This window comes from Gekko japonicus, unplaced genomic scaffold, assembly GCF_001447785.1.
Source record: "Gekko japonicus isolate JY-2015 unplaced genomic scaffold, Gekko_japonicus_V1.1 scaffold99, whole genome shotgun sequence".
Taxonomy (NCBI): domain Eukaryota; kingdom Metazoa; phylum Chordata; class Lepidosauria; order Squamata; family Gekkonidae; genus Gekko; species Gekko japonicus.
This window is the reverse complement of record NW_015165833.1, coordinates 1,054,430-1,068,260: the sequence shown is the minus strand read 5'-3', so window position 1 is coordinate 1,068,260 and position 13,831 is coordinate 1,054,430. Positions and strand designations below refer to the sequence as shown.

General features: G+C 48.5%; 1 protein-coding gene across 1 annotated transcript in view; it reads right to left on the bottom strand.

Moving 5' to 3' along the window:
* Window positions 1–13,831, bottom strand: part of GRIK3 (glutamate receptor, ionotropic, kainate 3) — a 138,679-nt gene that overhangs the window by 67,489 nt on the left and 57,359 nt on the right. Inside the window, exons 8-10 of the mRNA XM_015410879.1 lie at window positions 7,744–7,851; window positions 4,200–4,313; window positions 829–1,032 (exon numbers count right to left, since the gene is read on the bottom strand). Of these exons, the coding sequence (XP_015266365.1) occupies window positions 829–1,032; window positions 4,200–4,313; window positions 7,744–7,851 (426 nt within the window). The remainder of the gene's footprint in view (window positions 1–828; window positions 1,033–4,199; window positions 4,314–7,743; window positions 7,852–13,831) is intronic.

Below are 13,831 nucleotides of genomic sequence, written 5' to 3'. Positions count from 1 at the left end.
ATGGAGCCCTCTCTCGGCCGGCCCTGCTGCTGGGAACCAGCTGGGAGGTCTCCAGGCCCCACGGGGAGGTTGGCATCTGAGGGGGGCGCCACGAGGCAGCCTGGCCTAGGGCACAGAAACCCCTCGGGCCGGCCCTGATTATGTGGGAGAGCTGTACGCACAGCTTGAGGCAGCTGACATCTAGTCTGCGTGAAAGCAAAATCAGTTTCCATTTTGCTCAGGTCAAAACTCAAACTGCAATTCTAAATAAATGAAATTGTCTCTCGCACACCTGGTCCTCCATTCCAACCCATCATATCAGGGTCAGGTTGCAGAAGCGCAAACAAAGATCCTCATATGTGGATATTGCCTCTGCCGGCAGTGGTTTAATTCCTTGCAAGATGGATTCATCTGGATCGGATGGGAATTCAATGCATACTTCTCAGAGAGACTCCACTTTCAAGTCTGAGCTGCAAGCCATGGAGAATCCACCTGCTTCCTGAAACTCCTTCTGCAAACTAAAACATGTGTTTCCCTTAACACCCTTTCCAAGACAACAGTGCTACAGCAAACAACACACGTGGCAGGTTACAGGTTTCTATACCTTGAAAAGCCCCATCTTATTTCTTGCTCACAGCAAGTGTGATGGGATGAGATAAACTGGCAGGCAGGCAGAAGCCACCTGGAGATCTAGAGTTATAATTATAGGAAGGATTTAAATCTAACACACTACACCACTAGCCAACTCTTTTGTGAAAATTCAGACGTCTTTTTCGAACATGTGGATTTCAGTTCCAACCACATTCGGTCAGAGGACAGCTGACAGCAGAGCAAGGTTGCTTTACTCACATGATCGATCAGCTCTCGGATCATGCCATTCCACTGCCCTTTCTCATCCTGGGCTCCGTATTTCCCGTCCTCCACCAGCCGGATGTCATACACAAAGCCAAGGATGTGGGAAAGCTCTTTCAGGAGGTCAATGCAGTACCCTTCAAAGCGGTCATTCCCAGAGAGGACGGTGTCTGACTTGCGGAACATGATGAAAGGTTCCTCCTAACAGCCAACAGGGAAAGACCAGAGGGACAAAACTCAGCCAAGTGAGCTACAGGGTCAATACCCAGCCAGCAACCAAGAGATGAATCTCTCACCCCTACCAGCATGGTACCACACTGCAAACTGAACATGAGTTACAAATGATGAAGTAATTTGCTATTTCCATTAGCCATGACTATCCTGCCATGGGGGTTGGGAAGATCTGTTGACTACTAATTGCCGCTGCATTCTTTCTGTGCTTCTTAGCTGCTGTAATGCTTATCTCAATATGTGCAGGTGGTGTGATGTCTAGCTTCAGTGGAACCATGGGAGAGAGGTTGGTTCCCAGCTTCAGCGCTAACGGCCTGAGCTCCTTCTCCCGCACGCGGGAGTATGGCTAATTGGCCAGGGCAGTGTGGGGGGTGCATACAAATACCCTATATCTTATTATGCCCGATGGGCAACCGCCATTCTTAACAGTGCCTATGTTAATGCATCTATAGCTCTTCAATAAAGTATTACCTTTCCTGAGAAGTGTGTACCACGTTGTTGGCTGTGGGGTCTGACAATGACCCATTAACCACAAACCAACCTCAAACCAACCACAAACACCTTATCCACACCTCAACACTGAAACCAACCCCTGAACTAAAAAATGCTTTGAGGCAGGCATATCTTGATGCTGAAATGTGCAATCGTGGTCAACTAGGTAGAGCTTCTCCAGTTAAAGAACTGGAACTAAAACTGAGATGGCACAGTGTGGGACACCTTTTCACTTATACCTCCTCAATGTAAAGGGCTAACAACATTTTCAAAATGAAATTTGGAAATTAAGAGGAACTAGTACATTGTGGCAACTGATTTTGCTAACATTCTTGCTCTCTAGTACAGTGGCAATTACCAGCTTAAAAAAAACCCAAAAACCTGTGGTGACACAGCTGGGAAAATGTGGGCTGTAAGAAGCTGACAAAAGGGAAATGGTACTGATGTGGGCATGAACTTCAGAACTGCACACCTTCACATCCAGACAGCCTGGGCTACATTCATTCCAGAAAGACAAGGCTAAATCAGGTTTTGAAAGGAACATACCAAGGATGGGAAAAACCTGAAAAAGGTTGATTAGAGGACCATGTCATATGGATGCTTTGGGGGAAAAATAACCTTCTGAAGTTTGGAAGCTGGCTGTGGATGCAGCCAGGGAAAACTGGAGCACTCTCTCAGCAGAGCCTGCCTGTTTCCCTCTCTACCCTGGCTTACTTGCCACCAACACCAGGAAGAAGAAAAGTGTGTGTTCGAAAGGGAGTCTCCTCTACCAAGCAGCAAGACAGTATCAAATGCAGCATCCCTTCTGGGTCTCTTCCTCTTTGTGCAACAATGCCCGGCAGCATGTAACATACCCAAATGTCAACCCCATGAGCCTCGTCATACTTCATTAGAGACTGGATGGAAATACATTCTGATCTGATGCCTCTTATCAAACACAACAGGCAGCTCGTGTGCCAAATACATGGTGACAGTTAGTGCTAAGGATCCAGGCCTTGCTGGCTAAGCGAATGCCTTTGGGCTAGTTTGTCACTTGTGTGCATAAGGGTGTATATGCAACATGGGACGATGAGCAAGAGAGCAGGCAGGCGAAGTCTCGGCTGCATTTTCAAGGGCCTTCAAGAGCTCGGTGGCTCCAGAATTACAGTTTGCAGGGCCCAGGCTAATTTAATCTTGTCAGATCTTGGAAGCTAAGCAGGGTGGCCCTGATTATCACTTGGATGGGAGACCTTCCCTCTGTAGCCACACACGCAGAGGTTTTAGCTGTAGTGGGCGTGGCCAACTCTGAAGCCAGCCGGAACTCCGTTCCTGCCCAAAAATAGCCTTGCCTTGTCCCAAGTCACCCCATGAATTTCAATCTATCCCACTACACCACAGCCCCCCAGGAGGCAAATTCTGAACTGCATTCTTAAGAGGATCCCTCCTTTGCCTTCACTAGGGGTGTGCGTTCTGCTAAACTGAGCCAGAAAAATATCCTAAAAATACTTTTTTTTCAGCTGGTGAGCGAGTAGGTGATTTACTCAACTATCTGAAAATGCCCCCCCAAAAATCCCGAAAATATTTGGGATTTTTCAGGGCTTCCTGATAGCCACAGTCACAGTTCAATTTGCAGCCAAAGCTGCAAATTTGGTGCCTCTACCTCAAAAAACGGCCCCCTCAGGGCCTCATATACCCCCAGGTCAATTCTGCATTATAGCTGACTAGCCTGATACCCATGCTTCACTATGGTATTTAACGTCCGTAAATCTCTCCCTATATATAATTGAGTAAGAACATTCTATTTCACAACATTCTAAATTTGGCCTCCTTAGTGTTAGGCCGGAAATTGTTGCGAGTAGTGTTCTGGAAAATCTTTAGGAATTGTTTGGTGCATTTACGATGGGGAAAGTCAGCTGCACAGCAGGGGGTTGAAGAGAATGGTTTGATGGCTGCTGGGCCAAGATTGGCATCAATAGTTCCCTAGGAGCTGAACTCCAGAGATCAGTCAGAATTCCAGATCTCCAGGCCCCACCTGGGGGCTGGCAACCTCAGCTCTGCAGGAAGCTAGTTGGATCCTGATGCACCAAACCCTGTGAAGTCTTGTTACGACATTGACTGAGTACATTGTGATGGATCGGCACACCTTGGTTTATCCCTCTGAATCTGCCTTGCTACTTTAGAACCTCAATCTGGGCTCTGACAAAAACTGTCAAAACAAACTTATTCTTGGTAGTTTTCCCTGCTATATAAAGAAAATTCAACAGTTTTTCAATCAGGATAAAATACCCTCATTTCATGAAAGGCAAGCAAGCGTAGCCAAAACTCCATCTTTGCTTCTTGTCAGATAAAGTGACAAGTTTAGGCATTGAAAGTGTAAACCAACCTACTCATACATACGTAAGGGCCAGGCAAGTTGCAACTAATTTACGACAACCCCGGCAAGGGACTTTCTGCAAAACTGGTTTGCCATTGCCTTCCTCTGCAGAGCCTTCCTTGGAAGTCTCCCATCCAAGTGCTGACCTTGCTTAGCTTCCGTTATCTGATGTGATCAAGCTATACCATGCTGCCTTCCCTCCCACCCTACTCATAAGCATGGAGTACCTCCAAGTGCCAAACGCTGGAGAGGCAAAATTGGTCCAGTCCATTAGAATTTTGCAGCCACTTACCAGGACTGTAGTGACAATCAAAGATCTATTTGTCAGGGAATCGGTAACATTCGGCCCCTGCCTTCGGGTGGGTTCAGTGATATTCAGTCCATCAGAGGGGCTCCAGACTCCAACCTGTGATGGAGAGAAAGGGAAACACTCATCTGAGGCCTACAGTAGACACCATCAGGCAAGAGAACAGAGAGAAAACTTCTGCAAGAAGTTGGGCTGAAGGCAAAGCATAGGCAAGAAGACTGAATGCTGGCAGGGTTGGAAAGAGGAAAGGGAGAGCCACACCAGGTTTCAGGCAACAGTCGTTTTAGCTAAACACAACATTCATGTGGTTGTACTGTCACGATGTTCTCATCAAGAGAGAAGATAATGGGGAGAGAGCTGAGTCTGAACAGTTCTGTAGGAGGAAGGACAGATGCCTAACCTTGGAGTTCCTAGTTCCACTGAACGTTGTTAGAAAAGACCTCCTTTGTCTCTTCTCATCATGAATGTAGCGTACACATTCTTTCTCACCTTCTCTCCACCTCAGTGTTTGGACTATAAAATGGGGAACAGCAACTACTGGCCTACAGCACCACTGCATTCAATAAGCTGGCATGTGCCAAAGCCAAAGGTGCCATGTTGATCGCACTGCTCAGATGTACTTTTGAGAAAGTTTCAGGAGGGTAGCCATGTTAGTCTCCAGCAGAACAGCAAGACTCAAGGCCTGCAGCATCTTTGAGATCAACAAGAGTTTCCAGGTATCAGTTTTCCAGTGTCTGACGAAGGGAACTTTGATTCTCCAAAGCTTCTACCCAGAAAATCTTGTTCGTCTCTAAGGTGCTACTGGACTTGAATCGCAAAGATCTGAAAACGGTTTGGGAACCGGCAAGCCTGACATGTATAAGCACACATGCATGGCCTTGAAGCAGAGACTTCAGCTGTGCCTAGAAGTGGTCCTTAAGCGTCTGTCAAAACTACCATCAAAGGTTAGACCAATACATTCCCGACTTCTGTGTCTGAGCTCTGTGGGGATGAGAGATGGCCCTGGTCTCAGTCCTTGTGGCCAGAAGAGCTCTTCTGCTTCTCTAAATCTCCACATCCACCCGGTTTATTGCAATAGAGCAACAAGAGTTTACTGGAAAGCCAGACTGTTTACACAAAATCCTGCTCCTCTCCCACCTCCTCCCCCCCATTTTCTGCTCTATCCTGTGAAAATTTATGTGCTCAAAGGTGACACAAGGCCATGATGATAAGCAACAAGAAACTGGGGAGTCCACAGCAGACCCACAGAGAGAACTAGGAGAAAGGAAGAAAGCTCTCTGTATGGGGCAGTGTATCAATTTTAAAAGACCCCCTCCATTACCATCCTCCTATCCCACCACCAATGCTGTCACGCTAGATGGATAATACAGGATTTGTAATCACACATGCTTAAGACTGCTGTAATCCTCCAGCTTGCGGGAGGCAAGGATGATCAGAAGCCCACCGCTAAACCTGGGCAAACGTAAGCTATTAAATGTAATGCGAAAGTACATATTGGGATTCGCTCCCTGTTTGGGCACGCCATTAATTCAGATTATCCAGTGACAGGAATTTAATGTCCACAGAGATTTGACATGGATACTGTAAAGCCTCTCTTGAGCTGACAAGGAGCTTGAACACACATTTATGAGGGAAAAAAGAGAGCAAGGGACGCCTCCATGGGCAGAACTTGCTAGAACTGACAGCAATTAACTGCGGAGTCCACAGCCATCTATCAGGAAGCTTTTGTTGGAAACAAGGGATGTTTCTGCTCCATGTTGACCTTAAATAACCATACCTAACAACTGTTTGTAGTAAGGGGGTGTGGTAGAAGAACATCTGTCACCTTCTAAAGGAAGGTCTTGCAAAGGGAGAGAGGCTTTTCACCGTTACTCGCTCGTAAAATTAGAAGTCAGAGTCACCCAATGAAACTGATGGGCAGAAGGTTCAGGATGGGATGTATTTTTGACATCTAAAAGGATATGTTCTTCACATAATGCATAAGCCTCTGGAATTCACTGCTACATGATGTGGTGGTGGCCACTGGGTCTGATGGTTTTAAAAGAAGATCAAGGACGTTGATACAGGACTTTCAACAGATATTAGCCATATTAGTTAAAGAATCACAGAGGCAGTATACCTCAGAAGATCAGGTGCTGGGGGGAAACAAGGACCACCTGCTGTCCACATAGCCCCCCCCCATGAGCCTTCGGGGAGCAGGCATTGACCCCTGTTGGAAACAGGATGCTGGACTAGACAGAACTGTCATCTGATCCAAATTTAATAATTAAGTGCCATCAAGTCGCAACTGACTCATCATGACCCCAGGACTTTGGGGTTTTCCAGGCAAAAGATGAGCGGAGGTAGTTTGCCATTGCCTTCCTCCGCATAGTAACCCTGGTCTTATTTGGTGGTCTCCCATCCAAGACGTGACCATGGTTGATGAGTCTGGACTAGTATGGGCTACTCAGGCTGCTACTCTTCCGATGCAACATAACTATTTCATGCTGCCTTCTTTGGCAAGGCTAAGCAGATCTCTAGTACCTTGGCGGGAGAATTACCAAGGAAGACCCTGCAGAGGAAGGCACTGGTAACCACCTCTGCTTCCAGCTTGCTGTCCGGTCCCCCACAGCTATAAGTCCAATACACGTTTATACAAAGTAGTATTTTATTAAAGCCATGATAGAGCAGGAACAAGTTCACTGTCCTGGGCCAGGGTGGGCAAGGGATAATGTAAGACATTCAAACAGGACATTAACCAATAATCTTGGTTCCCGCCGAGCGGGCAGACTCCTAGGTTCGCGCTCAAAAGCCTGAGAATCAATGATTCCTAAATCATAAACAATTACAGCTTCACACGGTAGCAGTTCATTATACTTCAAGCGAAGCGGCTCCTCCACACACCTGTTAACCTTGCAGATAAGCGTTGCCTAGCGTTTACAGACAGGAATGCATGGCACAAGACAATACACGGGGAAGACAGGGCATGCGCAGATGCCTGGCAGGTCGGGGGGGGGAGGACTATTGGTACACAGTCTTCTATGGCAGCTAGCTGACACTTGCCTTGAAAGCCCCTTGCTGGGGTTGCCATAAGTCCATGGTATAGCCCAATCTAGTCAGTTCTTGTAAGCTAAGCAGGGTCAGTATGTGGATGGGAGACAACCAAGGAAGGCTCTGCAGAGGAAGGCAATGACAAACCACCTCTGCTTCTCACTTGCCTTGAAAGCCCCTTGCTGGAGTCACCATAAGTCAGTTGCAACTTGATGGCACATACTACACAAGCAAACCTCCCAAGGTCCTTCCACATCCGCTGAGCCAATCCAACTGGTTTCACAACAGCCCCTTAAGGGTCCACCAGGTTAGCATCAGGGCTATTCAGGGATTGGGACACCCCAGTGTAGAATCCACCACCTGATCCCCCCTATCCTTCTTGGGTCCAATGTATGTTGTATGGATTGCTGACAGGGACCAGACCCATGCTGGATGGCAACCCATTCCTCGGGCCCCCACCCCAACCGGTTGGAGGGAGCAAGGAGTCCAGCCGACTGACCTTTTCCAGCCCGTCTTCTTTGAGGCTGACAATGTCCAAGTCAAAATCTGTCCGCAGCCCACTGGTTTTGTTGAAGACGATGCGTCCAGTTAGTCCTTCCCACTGGGCCTGCAGGAGAAAGAATGGAAACGATAGCAATGGAGGGGGGGGGTGAAGAACGAGGTGGGGGCACAAAGGAGCCCCTTTGTCAAGCTCATAAATCACAGTTTGCTACAAGTAGCACCCGATGCTTCATTTTAATTATTCCTTACACCCATGCTCTCCTCTCTCCACAGGGCATGATTAATTAAGCTTCATCTCTGTCACTGCTCACAGGGCGGCTGCCGAGGCTGGAGAGTTCCAGAAGTCCCACCACCTCCCTGGCCCCGGTTTGCACTTCACACCTTCCTGGTTCTGTACAGGTTGGAGCTGGGTTGGGCGGGGGAAGAAATCAGGGCTTGTTTGCTGAGAGCCGGTCAGTGGCTAAAAGGTTTTCTTCCCAAAGCTGCCCGACCATCAATCAGACCCTGAGGGGAAGCCAACCTGAGCTGGCAGAAGGGCTCGAGGATGCCCCAGCACCTCTGCTCAAGGCTCAGCCTTGGGACTCGCAAAGTGAAAAGGCATGTGCGCAGCCCCCCCCCCCCCAAAACTATTAGGGTTGCCAGCTCTGGGCTGGGAAATTCCTGGAGATTTGGGGGGTGGAGCTTGGGGAGGGCAAGGTCTGGGGAGGGATGTCAGCAGGATAGAATACCGTAGAATCCATCCTCCAAAGCAGCGATTTTCTACAGGGGAACTGATCTGGGTCATCTTGGTACTTGGAACAATTGTTGGAAAATTTGCACGTAAATGGCTTAAATATTCCAACCCACAGACAGAAAACACAACATCACCACGGCTGAAACAATGTAGCTCAAATGCTCAAATATTCTGGGCAGGAGGAGGCCTACCCTGGGTCTGCCTTGGCCAAGTCCTTTCCAATATCAGAAACCGCCACCGAGTAGTGAAAATCCAGCAGCCAGCCGCTGTGGAGACACTGAACACCTCTCTATAAGGAGGGATCCCGAACTCGGTGCCTCCCACCTGGCCTTCAGGGAACTACTTTATGCTACCCTCTTTGGCCAGGCCAAAGCAGACCTCTGTTACTTGGATGATGAACCACCAAAAAAGAACTGCAATGGCAACCACAGTTCCCTCCAAGCTGCGCTAGGGGGCACTGGTGCACAACATTTCAGAGGCCAGCGCAGGATTTCTGTTCAGATCACAACCAAGCTTCCAAAGGAAACAATGGAGAATGGGGGCACCTCCTTCTGGAACCCATAGAATTGGATCCCCTGGTCCACTCTTTTTGAAACTAGGGGTTTTTTTTGAGGAGAGGCACCAGCAGCTATGCTGCAAATTTGGTGCCTCTAAGTAAAACAAACAGCCCTCCCATAGCCCCAGATACCCCTCGATCAATTCTCCATTATAGCCTATGGGACTCATTGACTGTAATGGTCCCCATAGGCTATAACGGAGCCAGAAAAAAAAAGATCTTTAATACACGCCCCTATTATACTTTTCAGTATGATTTCTAAGCTGCCTTGAGTCCCAGGGAAAGTGGGATATAAATACCTCAATAAATAAGTAGTTTGGACAGGTTGATAACATTTAAGCAACTTCCTGTTAGGTTAGGCAGTGTTCTGGCAGTGGTTGTTCCACCTCTGTTATATTTGACTTGTAATGCTGGTTATCATATTTCACTAAAAAAAAAAAATGCCCCTACAAGGGGCCGCCCCCCCCCCCCCTCCCCGTGCTGGTCCAAGGCCAGGTCTACCGATATAGTTGACTGGAGCGGGTAGACCTGTCCTCCAGAGGCCAGGTCTACCAATATAGTAAAAAGGGGCAGGTAGACCTGTTCTCCAGAGGCCAGGTCTACCCCTGTAGAGGAAAACATTTTGTGTAATGAAATTTGACTTAATTCTGATCTGAAGAAGTGAGCAGTGGCAATATAGGTGGTGAGCAAGAAGTGATACTTTTGGTTCTTGTTGGTCTCTAAGGCGCTATTGGATGTAAATCTAGCTCTTCTAGTGCAGACCAGCAAAACTACCCATCTGAAACTATCTTTCGGTTCCTTTGTGTGTAAAAGCAACATGGTTTGGGGCGGGGGCGCAACCTTCCCTGAAAATAAGCCTTTGCCAACATTTTCGGTTGTCCCAGTCAGGTTTCTGGCCTCATCCCCCTGTGGGTGGGGCCAGGCAAGGAGGGCAACAGCTCCAGCAGCCAGGCAGCTTGTCTGTCTCTCCCCTTGCTGAGATCATGGCCATCACATGCTGGCAGACTCGTGCTGGCTCCCACGATATCTCTGCCCACAGAGGCACATGGGCTGGGCTGAGCACCTGGGGCAAGGTGTGCTGCTTTGAGAGTGGGGTGGGATTGGCAAACAGAGCGACCCCTCTGGCCTTCCCAAAGGCCCCCACATGAGCTACACCACCCTCCTTGCTGTGGCAAATGGCCACTGCATCGCTGCCCACCCCATGAACTCCCTCGCCTGCAGTGCCTGACACACAGCCTCCACAGTGGCCACCCTTCCTTGGCTTCTTTAAGCACCCAAAGCAGCTGTTCAGGTGGCCTGGTGGGAGAAACAGCCCTGCCCACAGAAGTCTCTCCCTGGAGGCCCTCCACTGCCTTGCAGGGCTTCTCTAAGGACCGGCTTGCCGTGGCACTTGTGCTAACCATGCTGGCAATCACTTCCCATGCCCAGATCAGCCTCCTTGGAAAGTTCTGGTGAGGGTGGCTGAGGCGCTTTACAGGACAGGACTTCACACACAATGGTCCCTTCCACATGTGCCTGCCACTCCAGATTTTCTCAGTGTTCAAGTCAAGGCAATTTAAGTCCACAGCAAAACAGCATCCAAATAACCCGGGGGAACAGCAGGCTGAAACCAAGGGAGGCAATATAATGCAGAATGGGGGGAAAACCTGGAATAAAAAGAAAGTTGAACTCGGTTTTAGTGCAGAATGGGGGGAAAACTGGATTCAAAAGAAGGCTGAATTCAATTTTAGTGCAGAATTGCTTGGAGGACACCGCTGTGAACATGGATTAAAAGGAGAGTGCAGAAAGGGCCAATGAAAGCAAAAGGGGAGGGGAGGGAGGAAAGGGGTTTGCTATTTTAACTGTTGCAGACTGTGTTTCTAAATATAGTAGCAGGTGATGATAACAGCAACAACCAAAAGGCATGCTGTATTTACAGCTAAAGAGATAGGAAGAACCAGCTGAATGTAAATGCAGCTCAGAGAGATTGCTCACTAACTAAGGAGCTACACACCAGCAGAGCTGGCATGGCATAGTGGTTAGAGTGTCAGACCTGGGAGAACCAGGTATGAATCTCTGCAAAGGAGGAGGAGGATTGCATTCATACCCCACTCTTCACGCGGATTCTCAGAGCAGCTTACAAGCGCCTTCCCTTCCTCTCCCCCCAACAGACACCATGTGCGGTAGGTGGGGCTGAGAGAGCTCTGAGAGAACTGTGACTAACCCAAGGTCACCCAGCTGGCTTCATGTGGAGGAGTGGAAATCAAACCTGGTTCTTCAGATTAGAGACTGCCACTCTTAACCACTACATCTCAGCCCCACAGGGTTGGGGAGGGGCCACATCTCCGTGGAATGTCCCAGATCCCTGGCATCTCCAGTTAAAAGGACCAGGCAGCAGGGGATGTGAAAGACCTCTACTCAAGGCCTTGGAGAGCTACTGCCAGCCTGAGTAGACAAGACTGACCTTGATGGACTGATTAGGTAGAAGGCAGCTTCATGTGTGTCCATGTGTGTTGCTGTCATGAGGATAAGGCAGGGGAGGGGGAGAGGGGGAAATACTGTCGGCTATTTTGGGTCTCCCCCAGGGAGAACAGCTGGATATTAATATAAAAATAAAATAAACAAACCCCTTCCTAAACAGCAGCCTCTGAGACAGTTCCAATCTCAGGTCTTTCAAGGGCTCCTGATTAACTTACAAATCCTGAGCTGTGTTTCCCATACAATTCCCGCTCAGCCCAACAATGTCAATAGTGGAATCCAAACAGAACAATGTCAGAAGAGAGCTGGCAAGGCAGGAGGGAAAATAAATCCACCCTGAAAATCTGGGCTCTTTCTGGTTCACAGTGGGAGCTTTAGAAAGCCTGCTGCATGCTGACGAAAGAAGCCCAGGTGGTAATTCTTGGCTTCTCTTACAGAAAACTGCCTTCTGCTTAGGTCATCCCAGAGGACGAACGCTCTCTCTTTGTTCCTGGTTTCCAGCAGCCAACTTTGCAAGCGGGTTGGAAAAAGCAGGGAAGCGACAGCCCAGGACTAGGAACCACCTGAGGGGAAAGAGGCTACATCAGAAGGGACAGAACACCAATGTCCACTCCACCGACTTTTTCTTCCTGTGTTTGCCTGGGCTAGGGAGACAGAGAATCTAGCTAGTGGGTGCTTCCAGAGAAGGCAAAGGGGAAGGAGTTTGACCATAGTGAGGGTGGCTGTAAGTGGCGGGCACAGCCTTCTTCAAAAGAAGCAAAATGGGATTATCCATTACAACCAACAAGAACTGCAGGGCTGGATTCAGAAAATGGTTTCTCTTGAGGCCCTCTGTAAGAGGCATTGCAGCCTGCTGTAGGCATGCTCATTTGCTCTGTTCAGAGGGGAGGGGCTGTGGCTCAGTGGTTCAATCAGTAGTTCAATCTCCAATAAAAAGGCTCAGGGAATGGAGGTGGAGTGCTTATCGGGTCACAGCCAGGTTATGGTGATGCTGCAGAGTTTTCAAGGCAAGAGACGACCAAAAACGGTTTGTCATTGCCTACTTCTGTCTTGGCTCTGGAAAGCCTGATTTAACAGAGCTTGGAAGCTAAGCAGGGTTGCCCTAGTTAGTACTTCAGTGGAAAATCACCAAGGAAGTCCAGGGTTGATATGCAGAGGCAAGCAATGGCAAACCACTTCTGAATGCCTCTTGCCTTGATAACCCAATGGGGTCACCACAAGTCAGCTGTGACTTGACAGCAATTTACATGCACAGACACTTCTGTGGAGCACGCTGGGACTTCCTTGGTGGTCTCCCACCTAAGTACTAACCAGGCATGACCCTGCTTAGGTTCCAAGATCTGATGAGACTGGACTATCCAAGTCAGGTAGGTTTTTGTTGTTGTTTTGCTGCCAAGTCACAGCCAAATAATGGTGACCCAATAGAGTTTTCAAGGCAAGAGAAGTTCAGAGGTGGTTTGCCACTGCATGCCTTTGCAAAGTGACCTTGGTATTCCTTGGTGGTCTCCCATCCAAATACTGACCAAGGTCAACCCTGCTTAGCTTCTGAGATCTGACAGGCACTCAGAGTAGACTGGCCATGATAGATCAAGAGTCTGACTCAATAGAAGGCAGCTTTATGACTCCGACCAAACACAGTTTGTAAGGTTTTTCCCCCCAGCACTGCAGAAATTTGCAAAGCTTGCTTAACTAGAAACTACAGTGTGTCAGAAAACAACAAATGTCTGAGTGTCAGCCAGCAAAAGGTCTTCCATACTATCTTTTTGTCTTTGAAAAACCATTATCTATGCCCAGCCAGACAAAGAGGCCTGCCAAGTGTCACATGAGCACAATGGTTCTTCCATGGCTTGGTCTCCCTCAATGTAAGGAAACGGTTGTTTATTCTGAGGCCAAACCTTTGAACAGATTAACTTCCAGCATTCTCTTGGTCTTCTATCTTTGTCTGTAGGATTCAAAGAGACACCTACATCAAGTGGCTTTTTCTGCAGGCACAGTGGTGATGAGGTCACTCTGCCTTTCCCTCGGGAAAGCTGAATAGCACTCTGGTGTGCCTGTTGTTCTCATGGTAATTACTTCCACTTGAGAGGGAAATCTCTACACAGATCAATTGAAATTAAGCACCTAGAAAGAAGGTGACAGGTGAAGTGGCACTGGAACCCGAGGCCAGCTGACCTCCTCTCTCTCTGCAATGATTTGCTCTTCTCCAGAGTGTTTTCCATATGCATTGTTGGAAGGAGACAGGGGCCTTCTTTGAGGATGGGCTGGAACCACCCACCTTCCTCTGTAACAGAGAAGGCCTGCTGGGTCCCACCAGCTCTTAACCAGGCATGCTGGCTAACT